Below are 19,834 nucleotides of genomic sequence, written 5' to 3' on the forward strand. Positions count from 1 at the left end.
CTATGATTTCTGGGCTATGGACAGATAAACACTTCAGTGCTGTGGGCACATGTTTGCATGCAACCCAGGAAGAGCTAGGACCTTCACCTCCCCACCCTCAGGCCAGGGTTCTCCTAGCACTGTATCCGCAGCATTCAATGTCTGCATTCAGGAGTGGCTGCCATGTTATCCTGAAAACCTCTTCAGATTCCCCTGTCAAAGACAGAACGCTAAGCTGGCTCTAAGTCCAGTGTTTGGCAACACTAGCACAGGACCAGTTCTTCTGCGTGCAGATTAGCATCCCCTATCTTAGATTCTTGTTCTGCTTTTTCAACTTGAAGGCTTCAGGGATTCACTTATTCTCTCTACAGTCATTGACCATTGATTTTGGGCAGAGCTTGTAAAACGGCCTTAGTCTTGAGCCTGGTGTGAAATAGCTAATCCTTCCTGCTGCTCTCCCCACCCTTAGCAGATTATGTCCTCTGCTTTCCAAACTAAATATTAGCATTCTATATTGGAAAGACATGCCAGATTCCTGGAAGTCAAAAGGTACCTGTGGGGTTCTGGCCCTGTTTTTTTAGCCTCAGGCCATCTAACAGGTGGAGCAACAGGTAAGGAGACCCAGAGGGCAGAGGACACCAACCCAGCAGACCCCAAAGGGAGCAGCTAACACAATCCCCAACATTTCAAACAATGGGTGAATGTATTTCAAATTTGTTTGCAAGAAATGAGATTGTTTGCATTTTTAGGACCAGACAGGCATTTGGAACTTAATTTGCATTTATAGTCAGGAGGTGTGGCAGGTGGTGTCCTAACCATTGATGGTAGAGAACTGAAAGTTAGGGAGGAGCACAAAGTGGGTATGAGGTGTGCAGGGCTCCCCTGCCATCGGAGTCTTGATCGATCTTAGCAAAATCCAAAGTTTACCAAAAACTGGAACCCTCAAATGTCCATCAAGAGTAGAATGAGGAAATAAATTATGGTCTTTCATTCAATGTAATATGAATGAAGATGAATGAGGTGAAGTGAAAATGAATTTTGTATGAGTCCATGTAACAACAAGATTGAATCATACAACAATGTGAAATGAAAGAAGCCAGACACACTCACTCAAAAAATGCATATTGTATGATTCTATTTCTATAAAGTCCAAAAGTAAGCAAAATTAATCTGCAGTGTTAAGTCAGAAGAGTGGTTCCTCTTGGGAAGGGGTAGGTAGAGATTGGGGTGAGGCACCAGGGAGATTTCTGGGATGCTATTAGTGTTCTGTTTCTTGACCTGATGGTAACATAGACATATTCACTTTGTGATAATTCATTGAGCAGAATACTTATGATCTGTGCATTTCACGTGTGTGACATTCTTTAAAGAAATTCAAATCTTGGATGGGGCCCTGCTTATCCATGGGAATTGGGCTTGCAAGAGCTAGGTAGGTCCTCAGAATCCCTGCCCAGCATGCTAGGTTCATTTCTAGAGTCAGGGAAACTGAGTCAAAATCTGAGTAGAGCATTGGGGCAACAGTAGCAGATGAGGCAAGACAAGGTGAGAATTGCATTCACTTCAAGACCACCTGACACCAGGTCTTGGGAGCAAGTCCCACAAAATGGTAGGACTGAGATTTCTGGCGTCTGGGATTGGCTCGGGGCCTGGATGAGCCAGCATAGGCAGATAAGTCTACCAGGGGGTAAAGGGTGAAAGCTCAGGTCTGTGTTTTGTTTTTTTTTTTAACACCCTTATTGGCGTATAATTGCTTTACAATGGTGTGTTAGTTTCTGCCGTATAACAAAGTGAATCAGCTATACGTATACATAGATCTCCATATCTCCTCCTTGCATCTCCCTCCCACCCTCCCTATGCCACCCCTCTAGGTGGACACAAAACACCGAGCTGATCTCCCTATACTATGCGGCTGCTTCCCACTAGCTATCTATTTTACATTTGGTAGTGTATATATGTCCATGCCACTCTCTCACTTTGTCCCAGCTTACCCTGCCCCCTCCCCGTGTCCTCAAGTCCATTCTCTACGTCTGCGTCTCCACTCCTGTCCTGCCCCTGCTTTCTCAACTCTTGGCCTGTGTAGATGAGACTTGGCTTAAGGGAAAAGAGTGATGAAGGGAAGCGTTTGGACGGAGAATCTGAACCAGATGAGCATTAATGCAGAGCAAGGTGAGGAAGAAGAGGGTTTGTGGGGTCATACCAGAGTGGGACGTAGCACCGTGAGAAGGCACATTTGAATAAGATTACGGAGGAGCGTAAAGATGGGAGGGTCTCTGAGGATTCAGAAGCGAGGAAGCCAAGACAGTTTGTCATGGGCAAGGCGTGGAGGCTGCTGACTTGCTACAGACCTGCTTTTCAGTTTTAATTTTTGCATTTTTAAACCACAGTCACACTAGGGGAGCTACTGAGGAGTGAAACCAAGATAGCTGTCCTCTGGTGGGAGTATAGGGCTAACTTTTTCCTAGTTGCACTCCAAATATTTGGAGCCATTTACCACTATAACCATCACTAAAAGCGGCCTGTGGACACTCTTCAGATGTTCCAGCCCCACTTAGAGTGAATAATCTTGACCAAAATCCTGCTGCAATGGGGGAGTTGACTCAGAGAGACAAAAACAAAAAATTTTTTAAGTTATTTACACTTTTTTCATTGAAGTATAGTTGGTTTACAATGTTGTGTTAGTTTCTGGTGTACAGCAAACAGCAAAGTGAGTCAGACTTCAGATCTGACTATAATATCTTTTTTGGATTCTTTTCCATTATAGGTTATTACAAGGTATTGAATATAGTTCCCTGTGCTATACAGTAGGATCTTGTTGTTTATGTATAGTGGTATCTGTTAATCCCAACCTCCTAATTTATCCCTCCCCCCGACTTTCCCCTTTGGTAACCTTAAGTTTGTTTTCCATGTCTGTGAGCCTGTTTCTGTTTTGTAAATAAGTTAATTTGTATCAACATTTTTAGATTCCACATGTAAGTTATATCATATTATATTTGTCTTTGTCTGACTTATTTTACTTAGTATGATAATCTCTAGGTAATCCACATTGCTGCAAATGGCATTGTTTCACTCTTTTTTACGGCTGAGTAATATTCCATTGTATATATACACCACATCTTCTTTATCCATTCATCTGTTGATGGACATTTAGATTGTTTCTATGTCTTGGCTATTGTAAATAGTGCTGCTGTGAACATTGGGGTGCATGTATCTTTTCGAATTAGAATTGTTGTCCTTTCTGGATATATGCCCAAGGGTGGGATTGCTGGATCATACTGTAACTCTATTTTTAGTTTGAGACAAAAACCAAATGTATCCCCAGCCTCATGTCCACCAGCCATAAAAATGATCAGTGGACGGCAGGAGGTATGCCTAGTGTGGGGAGAGACCACAATAGATGGTCAGGTTAACAGTCAGCATAGCAAAATGGGCAGTTGGGGTTATCTTTCTCTCTGAAGGTTTACTTACCCCACTGTGTTTACCCTGCTGGAGAGTCAGTTGCAGGATGAGTTGGGAATCATTATATATTGAAACACAGTAATGAGACCACTATGAGTGTGTCCAATTCCCTGACATGGGGGTTTCAAGGTGTCAGAAACTACCCATGGCTAGTCAACAGATTCCAGGATATCTTAGGAAATCCCAGAGGAGCTCATTCCTTTTTAGTTTATAAAATGCTTCCTGAAAGCATTTTTATTGGAAAACTTTATTTAGGAGAGTTTCTTTGAGCCTGGACCAGCATACCAGGAAGCATAAGTGATGAAAGTATCTGCTCCTGTCTGCTCCACCCTGCTCCCCATCCAGGCATTTCTTTTTCAAAACATGTGGAGCCCTGATTTGGAAGAGCTGTCTAGTTAGCACATGACCTCGCCCAAAAGGTGTGATTTATAGCAGTTGATCTCAAGTATTTTGATGCAAAAAGAGAAGGGAAGTTTCAATAAAATGATATTATAGAACTTCTTCAGCCAGTAGGTAGAATTCCCATACCCAAGCCAGGCTGAGATCAGATCTTTAGGACAAAAAAACTCTTTCAGGTCTAGATGGATCCAGTGAAGCTGGATTAGGGAGAACAGCGGTGTTTGAGATCCTCAGGCACAAGTATGGCGGTTGAGCTCGCTGAGTCTTGGCTGTCTTGACTCCACACCCGTTCGAGGCTGGGGTGCTGTTCACCTTGACTCAGTCACTGTGGTCTCCACCGTCTCCCCCATAGAATGGGGAATAATTGCACGTTCATCACACACTGTCCACAAACGAGGATGATTCATCAGACGCTCTCAGATTTGCCAGATTCCTCTCTCCCAATGGCATGTGACTGACAATTTACTACGCCTTTCTACACTTTCATTTCCTCTTCTGTTAAAAGGGGTGGTAATGGAGAAAGACAAATATCAGATGATATCACTTACATGTGGAATCTTTAAAAATGATACAAATGAACTTATTTACAAAAAGGAAACAGACTCACAGACTTAGAAAACAAACTTATGGTTACCAAAGGGGAAAGGTTGGGGGGAGGGGTAAATTAGGAGGCTGGGATAAACAGATACACACTACTATGTATAAAATTGATAATCAACGAGAACCTACTGTATAGCACAGGGAACTCTGTCCAATATTCTGTAACAACCTATACGGGAAAAGAATCTGAAAAAGAATGGATATACGTATATGTATAATTGATCCACTTTGTTGTACACCTGAAACAGCATTGTAAATGAACCTACCCCCATATAAAATAAAAATTACATTAAAAAAGGGGGGATTGTAATAGCCCATGCTATGCACAGGGGTACTGTGAGGGCTCAGTGCAATCTGGATGATTAAGACACTCAGCACAGGGACTTCCCTGGCAGTCCAGTGGTTAAGACTCTGCCCTTCCAATGCAGGGGGTGCGGGCTCGATCCCTGGTCAGGGAACTAAGATCCCACATGCTGCGTAGCACAGCCAAAAAAGATTTTTTAAAAGACACTCAGCACGATGCCTGGCCCATGGTAAGTGTTCCATACATAGGAGGAATGACTTGAAACCCATTATGAGCCTTTAGCATCTTGATTTAATTAGATGACCCTGAGGGGTTAGATAGAGCAGGTGGCTTAGAACGTGTAACCTGGGAGGATATTCAAAAAGAATCCTGAAAAAGCAACTAGAAGGTCCCCAAAGAACAGGATACTGGCTACTTCACAGGAGTTGTTACTGACCCAGGAGCCCCAGTTATGAGAGAGTCGCTTGATGGCTCCTGTGTGCACCGAACCTCTACTGTCACTAAGATTTCTATTTCCGAGTACGTCGCAGAGGGAGTAGTAGCAGGTGGAAGGCTTCAAGAAGCTGTCTGTTAGGTGGTGTGAGGCTGGCAGATGGTGATCCGCCCTCTGACCAGGAGGAATGGACAAAGGCTTTTTCAGGGCTCGTCAAACAGCACTCAGTCGTTTCCAACGTCCTTAGACGGGCAGCCTTGCCCCTGGATGCCCTTCCCCTGATTTAAAAAAACCCATAAATTTTAAAGGGAAAATGTAAGCCATGGGTTTCCAAGAACTTACACTTACTTCATCAAATCTATTGTTTTCCGAGAGTTGTGTGGAGTCCAAAAAGACTAATGAGCCTTTTCCAAATGTCTTTAAAAATCCTTTTTTCTTAGAAGGACATTTAGAGGCTTTAAAAGTTGTTCCAAGGGTAAAAATAATAATATAATAATAAATTTCTCAAAACTCCCAACCCCTGCAGGTTCAAAATTTGCTTAATTCCTGAAACCCAAGGGACTTGAATTATTACTGGGATTTGTCATTTCTTGTTTATGGGGCTTTTCCAAAGGGGAAAAAGGAACCATGTGGAGGTTCACTAGAGTTCACTGCATCGTTCGCAGCCATGCCCATCGCCCAGAAGGCTTCCAGAGTCTTCTTAACCTGAACCTTCAGGCGAAGCCCCCCTTACTTGGTGGCATCCATGAGGCCAGGTTGGAGTTAAACTGAATGCACTGACTTTTTCAGCCTGGCTTAATTTTGGCTGGAGGATCAAAGCCCTCCCAGAACAATTCTTTTGTAGGGAATACAATCTATGTCACGTAAAACAGGTGATCTATCGTTAGTTGACTGTGGGGTGCAAAGAGAACAATTTTTCCTTGGGGTGTGTGCAAAGAGCCAGCTGCGGCTGGGCTGCCCTTGAACGTTGTCATCTGATGACCTCTGGTGGTGGCATATTTCCCAGCATGTGTGCAGCGATGCTTCTGAGCCAATCCATCCTTGTCACATTTTCCTACATTCCTTTCCTCCTGTTTTGTTATTCACGTTCAGCAAGGAGCAAGAATCAGTTGCAAACACCCAGAGTAAAGTGGTGCATGTGCTTAACCAGACTGTCGTTTCAAAAGAGTTGCCTGTGCCTTCTCTTTCAGTGAACCTCTGATCCATTTCCTGTGGAAAGAGAAGGGAGCCAACATGAAGGAAAATGTGGCATCCACAGTGGTTTTCATTTTGCTACTGTTTCTCAACACCAACCTTCTGAATGGTAAGTAAGAGACTGTCCTGTTCTCTTTCATTCCCTGGGGTGTTTATATGAGAGGAGGGGAGAATCCATCACAGTCCTCTTGCAATGCAGTTATGAGAAATGAAAATGTCCATGTCATTTGCTGCTATTAAATTATTTACAATATTTTGGGGATTAAAACGAATGCAAAAATTAATGCAAAAGAATGAATGCAATTAATGCAAAATCCTGTCACTATGCTGACTTCCATCCTCATTCTGGGAGTGCAGGGAAAGAGCTCTACCAACAACAGACCAGAGTTTCAGTTCAGGTTCTGTCCCTTACTAGCTGTGCAACCTTGAGCCAATTACCTAACCTCTCTGGATTTATACATTTTCAAAGTGAGAATAGTGATGTTTCTTCCACCTCAGATGAAACGGTGTGTGAGAAAAATCTTTGAAAACCTGTAAAGAGTTATAAGGGGATTGCTGTTACATGGTGGGAAATGGGTATAGAGCCAACTCTGTTATGGGGAAATGAAATTCACAACTAGACTAGAGTGTGTGAGCCTGTGTGTGTACACTTCAGTGTATCTACCACTGCGTATTTCTGGGTGTGTGTACTTTTGTATACCTGTGTATATCTTAACTTCCTTATATGTGCCTGATTGCAAATGCTTCTCTGGGTATACCTGACTGTGTACACATTTGTGGGTGTATATTTCTGTGTATGTACCTGTGTGTGTACTGGTGTATACTTCTACAAGTATGCACCCGTGTATATTATTCCTCTGTGGTATGTGGGTGTGCTTCTGATATAGGCTCTATTTGAGTGTGTGTGTGTGTGTGTGTGCCTGTGTGTGGTACCTCTGTGGTTGTTCCTGTGTTTGTGTGCATTTTACAGGGATAGTGAGACTGTCCATTCATTGTAACCATCTCCTCTAAAGTGGGTGAAAGAAACATTTAACTAATTATAATTTCACAACTTTACTCTCCTCTCTTGAGTTTCCTCCAGGTACTATTAATAACCAGTGAAATGTGAGAGAGAGAAGCTTTCAGAGAAAAAGGACCGCAGAGATCAGTATAATCCATAACGAAATTTTAAGTATTCAAATAATCAACAGTGGCCTTAATTGGCTTCTAAATATGCCCATTATTGAGCCATAAGTTTTGTGCTTTTTTAAAAGTAAACTTTCCTTTCTACCTCACATACTCCTCCCTATAGCCACAACAACAAACAAACGAAAAATCGCTTCACCCTGTGACATTACCCTGAAGAAATGTTCCGTAGAGGAGAGCAACATTACAAACATTGGCAGAGCTGACCCCAGGCTGTCTGGCGTGGACCGTTTTTGGGGGGCTGGGAGGTGGCTGGGCTCCGGCTGACACGCAGCCTGGTGACCTCGGCCCCAGCCTGTGCACCGCATCGTCCCCTTCCATTCAGTTCTTCTTTCCAGCGGTTTTGCCTAGTGCCCTGTCTTCCCACCTGTGTTCTCCTCCAAACTTGCTCTTTCTAACCTGCTAGCAGTTCTACCCGGGAGCCAGCATGAGGGGTGAAGGGCAAGTGTGGCAGAAAACAGAGAAGCCCCAGAGGCTGAGGGACCACCACCTGGAAGTTCTCCTCTCTGCTCCTGATTTCCTGAACTAAACACCAACTAGGGTTATGTGGCTCGTTGTGGATGGGGCCCCCAGCCCAGCAGCATCAGGGCCACTGTTTCCCGCTTTGGACCTGACAGACAAGGAGTAGAAGAGGGAGCCAGCTCACCAAGGGCTTTGGGGATTAGGGAACTCAAAACCTTCATCCACTTGGCATCGGGTTTTCCACATCAGCTCTTTCAGCCCTGCTAGCTTCCAGCTGGGACTAAGTACAGCTCCTAGATAATGATGGTAGCTAGTAACCGCAAGTGCAGCCACCTGTAGGAGCTGCCATGCCTCCTACCCATAAAGACCCAGGGGGAGAGGGAGAAATATAAGGGAAAAGGGACCAAAAACCCAAATTAGGAAATGGAGGCAGGGAGGATGGGGAGCCAGACTGTGATGCTGAATCGGAGGTCAAAGCTGAATGGAGGGCTTCCCCGGTGGCGCAGTGGTTGAGAGTCCACCTGCCGATGCAGGGGACACGGGTTCGTGCCCTGGTCCGGGAAGATCCCACATGCCGCGGGCGGCTGGGCCCGTGAGCCAAGGCCGCTGAGCCTGCGCGTCCGGAGCCTGTGCTCCGCAACGGGAGAGGCCACAACAGTGAGAGGCCCGCATACCGCAAAAAAAAAAAAAAAAAAAAAGTGAATGGAATCAAGGAAGAGTGAAGGGGAAAAGGAAGGGACAGAGAAGATGGGGAGGAAGCAGCTCAAGGGGGAGCCTCAGTGATACAGTGAAAGAACAAGAGAAGAGAGCTGGGTTCATTGTGTGGGAATGGCAGAAAGATGGTGGTTAGTGAGCCAGAGGGGAGAGGTCCAGAGAGCATTGGATTAGCAAATGACCACAGGATGCTGGTGCCTGGGGAAGAATTCTTTGTATGGGGCTGTGGGTGTGTATCGCTCCATAGACTCCATGGGATTATAGAAGGGCCACATCCTCTTCCTCAGTCCATATGGGTCCCTACACTCTTGATGCTCACCGTTGTTGAAACTACATCAAATGGTGAAGTATCGCCATCTCACAGTACGCGCGCGCGCACACGCACACACACACCCGGCCCCACCGCAAAGCTCTCTCTCTGAGTCCTGCCAACTTCAGCGCAGCCCGCAGAGGAGTGTTGCTGGATGTTGACACCTTGGCACTTCTGAGCCCTCCACCCCTAGGCCTACTCCCGCCGAGACCTCATCACTGGCCTGGCCCCATCAGTCTGCTTCTGTCACCAGCAGAATGGTCAAAGAGTTGAACAGACCTTAATATTGATGCCAGTGGCTTCTGGCTTTTTCTAGGACAGTCACCTCCCGGAAAACCTGAGATCTTTAAATGTCGTTCTCCCGAAAAGGAAACATTCACCTGCTGGTGGAAGCCTGGGGCAGACGGAGGATTACCTACCAATTACACGCTGACTTACCACAAGGAAGGGTAAACGTTCTCTTCTCTCCTAGCAAAGCGCACCTGGGTGTCCTCACTCTCCAGCCACAGGAACACTGACTCTGGGTTAATTGCCACGCTTCCCTGAATGGATACCGATAAGACTCCTGCTACTGGAGGAAGGGAATCAAACATACGCGTCCACATCTTCCTCTTAATGTCCCTGCCGAGCTCCCTCATGCACATGAGCTCAGCCACCACCTCGGCAACACAATCCAGCAATGTTCTCATTGCCTGTCGTAAGTTTAGGCTGTAGCCCAAGGTCACGTGTAAGTGTTTCCTAGGTGCTAGTTAATTTTAGATGCTTATCTATCAATCTTGTGCCATTTATCATTTTTTGTAATCATTACTTTTGTAACCTAAGAGTATTATCATGTAATCTTTGACAACCGTGGTACATTAGCTTTTCGAACTTGTTTCTTGTGCAAGAAAATAACAAGCCCTACAAGAAAAGGAAGATGAGGTGTTTTCCTTAGGAAACCCATGGACCCATGATCTCCCAGAAGGCATATTGGGAGCTAAAATTGCAGTGCAGAGTAAACAGGGTGATCTCTGGGCAAGGAGTTCGTCACAGTTACAATGAGACCCTCCTGGAAATCCAGGGACGGCTGTATCCTTCCCCAGTGAAGAAAATATTTACTAGTAGAAACACCTGGCTCACTTCCCAGTGACAGGACTTAGTGGTACACAAAGCTGCCATCCCTTCTGGGACCCAAAGGGGTGTCATGCAAACAGATCTCAGGAACTCAAAGTGGCAAGCAAAGTGGAATACGCCTGCACACCTCTGTGGTGAGTCTCGCGTGGAGGCCCCCAAGTCTAAACGTGAGTGGCCTAAGGAGCCTCTTGGGCCTGAAATATCTCCTTTCAGAGTCACTTTTCTCTGTGGCTGACTTAGTGTAATTGGAAATACAGTGCAGTTTGTATTCCCTTTAATCTTTTTTTAATGAAATGTAATTCAAAACATATGAGCAATAAATGCTGCCTCGTGCATTACCCCCACCCCGTGTGTATGTGCAGGGGAAAGTCCCAGTGTCCTGAGATGACCCAATGGTGGTTCCCTGAGGAAAGCGGTGCATTGGCCACAGAAAACTCAAGCGTTTATTGGCAGGGGGCATATATCACAAAGCCCACAGCAACCTGTAGACAGGAAGGGTTGGTGAGAAACAGAGTCACTGGGGCTGTGAGGTGACCCTACCACCCGTTCTCCAGCACTCTCTTCCCTTTGTCACCCCCAGCTGACATGGGAAGGGCAGAAGGACTTGGGGAGCCCTTCTTCAGCTCTGGTTTTTGCATCTGGAATGCCTGTTCCCCAAAATCCAGTGGTATTGATCTATTAAGAAAAAACTAGACTCTTTTTACCACTTTCTTACTGACTCCTAATATATTACTCGTTGCAGAGAGACATTCACCCATGAATGTCCGGACTACAAAACCGGTGGTCCCAACTCCTGCTACTTTAACAAGAAGCACACCTCCATATGGACGATATACATCATCACAGTAAACGCCACGAACCAGATGGGAAGCAGTTCCTCGGATCCACGTTACGTGGACGTGACTTACATAGGTAAGGGGAAGGGTGGTGATTGGTGAGGAATTTGTTACTCCAATATAAATCTACCAATAGTCAAACTCAGTATGAGTCTTCTTGGCTTATGGATAGATTCCCATAAAGAAAGATGAGAAAATTCACACCATCCTTGCCAACTGAGTGTTTTAAACCAATTTTTTGGATTTAATTAATTTTTATTGGAGTATAGTTGATTTACAATGTTGTGTTAGTTTCTGCTGTACAGCAAAGTGAATCAGTCATACATATACATATATCCACTCTTTTTAAGATTCTTTTCCCATATAGGTCATTACAGAGTATTGAGTAGAGCTTCCTGTGCTGTACAGTAGGTCCTTATTAGTTACCTATTTTATATATAGTAGTGTGTATATGTCAATCCCAATCTCCCAATCTATCCCTCCCCCTCCTTCCCCCTTGGTAACCATAAGTTTGTTGTCTACCTCTGTGACTCTATTTCTGTTTTGTAAATAAGTTCATTTGTATCCTTTTTTTAGATTCCATAATAAGGGATATCATATAATACTTGTCTTTCTCTGTCTGACTTACTTCACTCAGTATGATAACCACTAGGTCCATCCATACCGCTGTAAATGGCATTATTTCATTCTTTTTTATGGCTGAGTAAACCAATTTTTATTTATGATGGTAAGACAGTAAAATCCTTATGCCTTCCTTTGACCCTTCTTCCCATCCCCTTGCATCCAACAAGAATGTTCTATCTAGCTTCCCTTATCAATGCTTCTCTCCAGCCCTCCCCCTGCGACCGATGTCCCCTTCTCCCTTGGCAAGCTGGGATTTCTTTTCTGAGATTTCTCTCCCTGAAAGACAGAACTGCTTCATGGAGTAGCAGCTCTTAGAAGCGTCTCATCTGCTTCTCCACCCACAGGAATTGCTCCCAACTGCTTTGCCCCAAATTCAATTCTCAATATACATATGTTTCTTAGCAACTGGAGCTATTCTTTTCAAAATAAAGAATTTGGGGAGTAAATAGTGCTGCTTGAACAGAAGGCTGAAGGCCAGGGTCACAGCCACGATGTTTGGAGAAGTCATTAGCAAAGTGAAGCGAAATCGACCTGAGAGCTCCTGCTTGCTGTGCGTGATCAATATTGAGCTGCAGGGCGATGAGACATAACTGCAGTGATCTGTATGGGTTGGCAGGGACAACAAAGGGAATCTTAGGACAAGAGATGGCTTGGCCTTAGCTAACCTAAGGAGTAGCTAATTAGGTTCAAGGTCACCCAAGTCTTCCTGACTTACCTAACACCAACCAACAAGGAAAATCAGGCTAGGACTCTCAAGTGTCATCCCATTGGCGTGTTATCAGTGATTGATCCTTAAAAACTAGAAAAGCTTGCGACATCAACTGGTACCCATTTGAATTCTGTCTCTCCCCAGCAAATTATTGCAATGAGCATGGGGATGGAAACAGAACTTGATCTTAGCTTAAGAAAATCAAAAAGTAACCCCACTGACAAGTAGGAATAAAATAAATTCCATTCACATAAATTTACGTGAGATATGAAGTCTTTAAAATGCTAAACACCAAATAATTCCATTTGCATAGTTTCTTTCTTAAATTTCCTTGTCCTCAAATATTCTGCCCTCAAGTGTTAAAATATTTAAGGTCAAAACAGTGAAAGCAAGAGAAGTTCTGAAATGCACAACTGCTGTAACAAAGATTATCCACAAAAACAAAAACGGGATCACTAAGGAAAAGTAGTATGTTTAAAAAGTGAAATTAATGAATGGATCCAATCCATAGTGACTCTGGAAAACAAATTCTCTGGGGAAAGAATGTGTTGGGCCATACTTTTCAAAATAATAAAAGAAGTGTTCATGGAATTCTCATATGACCCTGCAGCATACAGTGCTGGTAACAGGCCACAGAAGTTCATTTACAACGCAGTTTTAACCACAGTAAAGTCTACCAACTTGAATCTCATCCAGCGATAACCTGCGGTACAAGATATTGGCACATAATCTCTCAGAAATAGATTTCATTGTTGTCACTGAGAAATATTTAGCTGTGCTGAGGACACTTGAAATGTGATTCTCAACTGGGTGCTCTCTGCCTCGCATAGGGTACTTGGCAATGGCAGGAAATATTTTTGATGTTTGCAACACAGGGAGAGAGGGCCTCTAATGGGGAGAGGCCAGAGATGCTGCTAACGTCCTACAATGCTCAGGAAGGCCCCTACCACGAAGAATTATCTGGTCCAAAATACACATAATGCCGAGGTTGAGAAACTTTGCTTTCAAGGATTCATCGTGAACATTTTACCTGCACCTTTGTACAAAGATGTTTTGATCAGCATTTCTCAGTCTTGTGTTCAAATTAAAACTTATATTAAATAACTGATATTTATTTAGTAAGGCCATATAAAACAATCTTTCTTAAGTATTTACTTAGTAACATACAAGCATTAGGATTAGTGGCAAATTTTCTAAAGCTATTTTTTTAAGCAACTGTAGGGTATAATGCCAAGTCCACTAGAGTTACACTCACCCTTCTCTCACCTGTAGTGGAGACTGATTTGAGGAGGTAAGAAATGAATGGAGAAAATGTGACTGGCCAGCAGGGCTGAGACTAGGGTAAGGCAAGCCAGCACCCTAGGGCCCTCACTCTTTTTTTAAATTTATTTTATTCAAGTATAGTTGATTTACAATGTTGTGTTAATTTCTGCTGCACAGCAAAATGATTCAGTTATACATACATATATATATATATATATATATATATATATATATATATATATATATATGTTCTTTTTTATATTCTTTTCCATTATGGTTTATCACAGTATACTGAGTATAGTTCCCTGTGCTATACAGTAGGACCATGTTGTTCACCCATTCGATATATGAGTTTGCATCTCCTAATCCCAAACTCCCACTCCATCTCTCTGCCACCCCCCTTCCTTCTTGGCAACCACAAGTCTGTTCTCTATGTCTATGAGTCTGTTTCGTAGATAAGTTCATTTGTATCATATTTTAGATTCCACATACAAGTATTATCATATGGTATTTGTCTTTCTCTTTCTGACTTACTTCACTTAGTATGATAATCTCTAGGCATTATTTCATTATTTTTTTATGGCTGAGTAGTATTGCAGTGTGTGTGTGTGTATGTGTGTGTGTGTGTGTGTGTGTGTGTGTGTCTCACATCTTCTTTATCCATTCATCTGTTGATGGACACTTAGGTTGTTTCCATGTCTTGGCTATTGTGAATAGTGCTGCTATGAACATAGAGGTGCATGTATCTTTTTGAATTATAGTTTTGACTGGATATATGCCCAGGAGTGGGATTGCTGGACCATATGGCAACCCTATTTTTAGATTTTTGAGGAACCTCCATTCAGTTTTCCATGGTGGCTGCACCAATTTACATTCCCACCAACTGTGTAGGAGGGTTCCCTTTTCTCCACACCCTCTCCAGCATTTGTTATTTGTAGATTTTTTAATGATGGCCATTCTGACCGGTGTGAGGTGATACCTCATTGTAATTTTGGTTTGCATTTCTCTAATAATTTGTGATGTTGAGCATTTTTTCGTGTGCCTGTTGGCCATCTGTATTTCTTCTTTGGAGAAATGTCTATTTAGGTCTTTTGCCCATTTTTCAATTGGTTTGTGTTATTTGGTTTTGTTTTTTTTTTTATATTGAATTGTATGAGCTGTTTGTATATTTTGGGAATTAAGCCCTTGTTGGTTGCATCATTTGCAAGTATTTTCTCCCATTCTGTACATTGTCGTTTCATTTTGTATATGGTTTCCTTTGCAGTGCAAAAGCTTGTAAGTTTGATTAGGTCCCATTTGTTTATTTTTGCTTTTATTTCTATTGCCTTGGTAGACAGACCTAAGAAAACATTTGTACGATTTATGTCAGAGAATGTTTTGCCTGCGTTCTCTTCTGAAAGTTTTATGGTGTCATGTCTTATATTTGTCTTTAACCCATTTTGAGTTTATTTTTGTGCATGGTATGAGGGAGTGTTCTAACTTCATTGATTTACATGTGGCTGTCCAACTTTCCCAACACCACTTGCTGAAGAGATTGTCTTTTCTCCACTGTATATTCTTGCCTCCCTTGTTGAAGATTAATTGACCATAGGTGTGTGGGTTTATTTCTGGGCTCTCTATTCTGTTCCATTGATCCATATGTCCGTTTTTGTGCCAATACCAGACTGTTTTGATTACTGTAGCTTTGTAGTATTGTCCAAAGTCTGGGAGAGTTATGCCTCCTGCTTTGTTATTTTTCCTCAGGATTGCTTTGGCAATTCTGGGTCTTTTATGGTTCCATATACATTTTAGGATTATTTGTTCTACTTCTGTGAAAAATGTCATGGGTAATTTGATAGGGGTCACACTAAATCTGTAGATTGCTTTGGAGAGTATGGTCTAGGCACCTCACTCTTAAGGAGGCGTTCACAGACCTGTACTTAAAGGAACCTGACATCAAATACCAAGTGTCTCATAACCATGGAGATAAAAAAGGTAGAGAGATCTGCCTCTAAGTCATATAGTTCTGGATTCAAATACCCATATTTGACTAAATATGGAGTTTCTTTCATATCTACAGTTGAACCAGACCCTCCTGTGAACCTGACTTTGGAATTTAAACAGCCAGAAGACAGAAAACCGTATCTGTGGATAAAATGGTTTCCACCCACCCTGGTTGATGTAAGATCTGGTTGGCTCACACTCCAGTATGAAATTCGATTAAAACCTGAGAAAGCAGCTGAGTGGGAGGTGAGTCAACCAGAAGCTTTTGGAGGGAACCCTGTCCTTTGGCAAAGATGAAGTACCCCAACTGAGAATAGGTCATGCCCCCTAATTATTGGGCCACCACGTTGCCTTCCTGATGTTACCCACCCATGTGTGGAAGGGCCTTCTCCCCTCCACTGGGATGGATGGGGGCTCATCTTTACAGCTCTCCCATGCCTAGCTCCTTGCAACTGAACAGCCACTTCTGCCAAGTTTTCAGCCCACCTCCCTCAGGATATCTTAGATCTAACATCTGTGAGAGTACTTAAATGGCACTAAGTGGGAGGAAAAAATTTCAGTGTAACCAGTCCACGGCTAATGGCATTTTTATTCACTTGAAAATATTTCATTATAAACAAATAGTACAATAAATTATAGGCATTATGATAATCTACTCTTAAATAGTTTAGTATATGTCTCTTTTAAAAAGGGAATATTTCCAAATATAGCCAAAATAATAGGATCACATGTAGAAAATTAATTGAAATTCCTTAATATCATCTTTTTGAATCCCTTAATATCATTTAATGGCCAGTCCATATTTTAATTCCCCCAATTGCTTCAAAAAATATTTTTAACAGCTGGTTTGTTCAAACCAGAATCCGCTCCAGGATCACTCACTGTGGCTGGCCGATATATCCCTTCACTCTCAATGTGCTCAGGAGACTGGGCCACTTGTCACATAGAATGCCCCACCTTCTGCATTTGTCTGATTAGTTCTTTGTGAGGTCATTTAACCAATTTCTATGTCCCCATATTTCCTGTAACCAGACATTAGATCTAAAGACTTGATTAGATTCCAGGTGAACAATTTTTGGTAAGAAAACTTCAGAGGTGATATATATGCTTCATATTCCATCATATCAGGAAACAAAGACCATCTGGTCAACCTACCGTAAATGATGTTAAAAGTGGCCCCTGGATCGGGGAGATCACATCTTGATCCCTTGATTGTAAAGTCATGTTTAATTTGTGCACAATTGCTTCAGTGTTCATGAATTCCCCGTTCTCTTCCACCTAGTGGCTTTACATCAGTGAATGATCCTTGAATCAATTATTTTATTAGAGTTTAGAAAAGAATAATTTTCCAATTTTATTAACTAGTCACCTTCCATAATGTAGAATTTAGAAAACAAGGTGTAGGGAGTAGAACATTTGTCTTTCCGAACTAGAGTTCCCAATGGAGAGATAGAAAGCCTGTTGATTTTTGTGTGAGCAGTATTTAACAGGAGGAAGGGGTGGGCTGAGAGGGTGGAATGGTGTGAACAGGGTATTTACTAAGTGTGATCATTTTGTCTCGCTCCTCCAATAGTTTACTGCCTATAGAAAAAGTCTCTTTCTTCATAACACAAGTCAGAGTGACTTCTGTTTTCCTTGGCCTCCCTTAGACTCATTTCGCTGGGCAGCAGACTCAGTTTAAGATTCTCAGCTTATATCCAGGGCAGAAATACCTTGTTCAGGTTCACTGCAAGCCAGACCATGGATTCTGGAGTGAGTGGAGCCCAGAGAGCTCCATCCCGATACCTAATGGTGAGTGTCTTGGCTCTCTTTTGCTTATACTCCTAAATATTTTTAAAATAGAATGAGTTTGGTAAATTTGTATGTAGTAACTACTAACAGAGAAACTATTTTGAGTCTTCGCCAGAAGAATGAGTAGAGGTGAGTTTATCATCTCTCCTCTCAACACAAAGACATTTGTAAGTACAGCATTGCTCCCTGGGTCACTGTCAGTGAGGACCAGTTTCTAGGATAAGTCTGCAGTCATGGGCTTGAAATGTCTCAGAGGGCTTGATGGTCAGTCATTCTGCCCTCCCCATCTGCCCCATTCCTATCATTCAAGGTCATCATCTAGTTCTCCCAAAATTTGTAAGGCGCTATCCCATCTGAAAAGCATGAATTGATTTTCAGTCCTTGAAGACAATTACATGTTGGTCTTTTAGTCAAGGAACAGTGTATAAAAGACACCCAATTCTTTAAGTGCCATTAAACATGGTGACTGGCATTCTACAGGGAATGAATCATTTGCATTTCCAAGTACTTTACAGTTTACAAAGTCTTTACCTTGTTTGTTCCTCCCAACCTTCTCAAGTATTCAGAGAGAACAGAATTGCCATTAGGAACTGAAAGGGAGGAAACTAAAGGTCAGTGGAGTTAGAAGTCTTGCCCAGAACTGCATGGCGAAACCTAGCTCTTGTGACAACTTGCCTGGCCAAAGTATCAGGGCTTGCATTGGCATACTGGAAAGAGCACCGCATTACAGGCCATAAAAGTGTGCATCCAGTCCAGCCCTGGCTCTTACTAAATAAAAGCAGAAGCCCTGGGTTCAAATCCCAGACTGCAACTTTATAGCTACATGCCTCTGGGTAAACCACTCTTACAGTCTCAGTTCCTCATCTTCACATACAGGCAATATATGTAAAGAGCTTAACATCATATGGCTTTTACTGAGAACTTAATAAATGTTAGCTTTTTAAATTATTATTACTGCAACTGACCATGTCCCCTTGGACTTCCTATATAAGTATCAAATCAAATAATATTTTTAAGGATCTTGAAAATTTTAGAGAACTATAAAATATATGCCACTTTAAAATTTAATAATATTGGAAAAAATTAAATCCATCATTAATGTTACTCTGGATTGATGTTCAAATCAGAAAAGGTGTGGAGGGGCGGAACTTACGTTCAAAAGTTTCATTGATTTGTTTTGTTTGTTTGTTTGTTTTTAATGATGCTGTATGTGATCAAAACTTTCTGGCTGTTTGCTTTTTAGACTTCTCAATGACAGATGCAACCGTGTGGATCTTTGTGGCCGTTCTTTCTGCTGTCATCTGTTTGATTATGGTCTGGGCAGTGGCTTTGAAGGGCTACAGGTACTTCATTGTCTATCAACCCTCCTCCCAATCATGGTTGTCAGGGATAATGGCCAAGAAAGACAATACAAAAATGATGGAAAGCTACAGCTAATTCAAGCACCTCATTTTAGCCATTAGTTGCAGTGTGTTCACCATGAAAAACTTTTATCAGTGCTAGCAAAAGTAGAATGGACACATTTGAAGTTGATGCTCTTTCCATCAAATGGAGGCTCACAGTTGTGAAATAGTAAAAATCTGGCAAGAACAGCAAATAATCCCCTAGTCACTTCAGAATCAGCCAGAGTTAATTAGCGAGAATTCTTTTTTTTTTTTTTTTTTTTTGCGGTACGCGGGCCTCTCACTGTTGTGGCCTCTCCCGTTGCGGAGCACAGGCTCCGGACGCGCGGACTCAGCGGCCATGGCTCACGGGCCCAGCCGCTCCGCGGCATGTGGGATCTTCCCGGACCGGGGCACGAACCCGTGTCCCCTGCATCGGCAGGCGGATTCTCAACCACTGCGCCACCAGGGAAGCCCTCGAGAATTCATTTTGATGTTGACCTCTAGAAGTATTCATTGTCTTCACCACTGATTGTTAGTTTCACATAGCCTCGGAACTCTAACTTCTATCTACCATAGTCATGTAGCAGCTATTTGGAGATAACGCTAATCTTTCAAAAATTACAAAGTGAAAACATGTGTCATGTATCTTATCTCACAAATCTTTTTATAGCATGGTGACCTGCATCCTCCCTCCGGTTCCTGGGCCAAAAATAAAAGGATTTGATACTCATCTGCTGGAGGTAAGTCCAGAGGTAAGAATGTATTGTGACCAGCTTCTCTCTACTCATTATCTTTACACATGAGCATACAGTTCCCATCAGTGCAGCCTGGTCAGCTCGGCCGTCCTTGACCAGCTGTCCCTCCTCTTCAGCAGGTATGTTTACAGAAAGATGTGGGAAGCATGAGGGTACTTCCCATCAGATACTGAGTGTCAGAGGACAATGAAAGAAAGCCAAGAAAACCTCAAAACACATAGGAATGCTTGCTAGGTTTATCAGCTCTTTTCATAAGCCCCATCTAAAACATTTTGTACCAATAATCAATTGAGAAAGAGGGTGAATAGTTTGATGAATACGAAAGAGGAACCTACCACC

At 42.7% G+C, this 19,834-nt stretch overlaps 1 protein-coding gene across 6 annotated transcripts in view; it reads left to right on the forward strand.

Annotated features, from left to right (window-relative positions):
- The window catches only part of PRLR (prolactin receptor), a 169,140-nt gene that overhangs the window by 140,671 nt on the left and 8,635 nt on the right, over positions 1-19,834 (forward strand). For 4 of the 6 annotated variants that reach the window (XM_027092697.1, XM_027092696.1, XM_027092700.1 and 1 more), the window contains 7 exons: positions 6,362-6,474; positions 9,353-9,485; positions 10,892-11,061; positions 15,641-15,810; positions 17,214-17,355; positions 18,599-18,698; positions 19,411-19,492. In XM_027092697.1, the coding sequence (XP_026948498.1) occupies positions 6,362-6,474; positions 9,353-9,485; positions 10,892-11,061; positions 15,641-15,810; positions 17,214-17,355; positions 18,599-18,698; positions 19,411-19,492 (910 nt within the window). The remainder of the gene's footprint in view (positions 1-6,361; positions 6,475-9,352; positions 9,486-10,891; positions 11,062-15,640; positions 15,811-17,213; positions 17,356-18,598; positions 18,699-19,410; positions 19,493-19,834) is intronic. The other 2 variants (XM_027092698.1, XM_027092701.1) reach the window with 1 other exon arrangement.

The sequence above is a fragment of the Aethalodelphis obliquidens genome, unplaced genomic scaffold, assembly GCF_003676395.1.
Source record: "Aethalodelphis obliquidens isolate GAN/ISIS:26980383/991018 unplaced genomic scaffold, ASM367639v1 scaffold80, whole genome shotgun sequence".
Classification (NCBI taxonomy): Eukaryota; Metazoa; Chordata; class Mammalia; order Artiodactyla; family Delphinidae; genus Aethalodelphis; species Aethalodelphis obliquidens.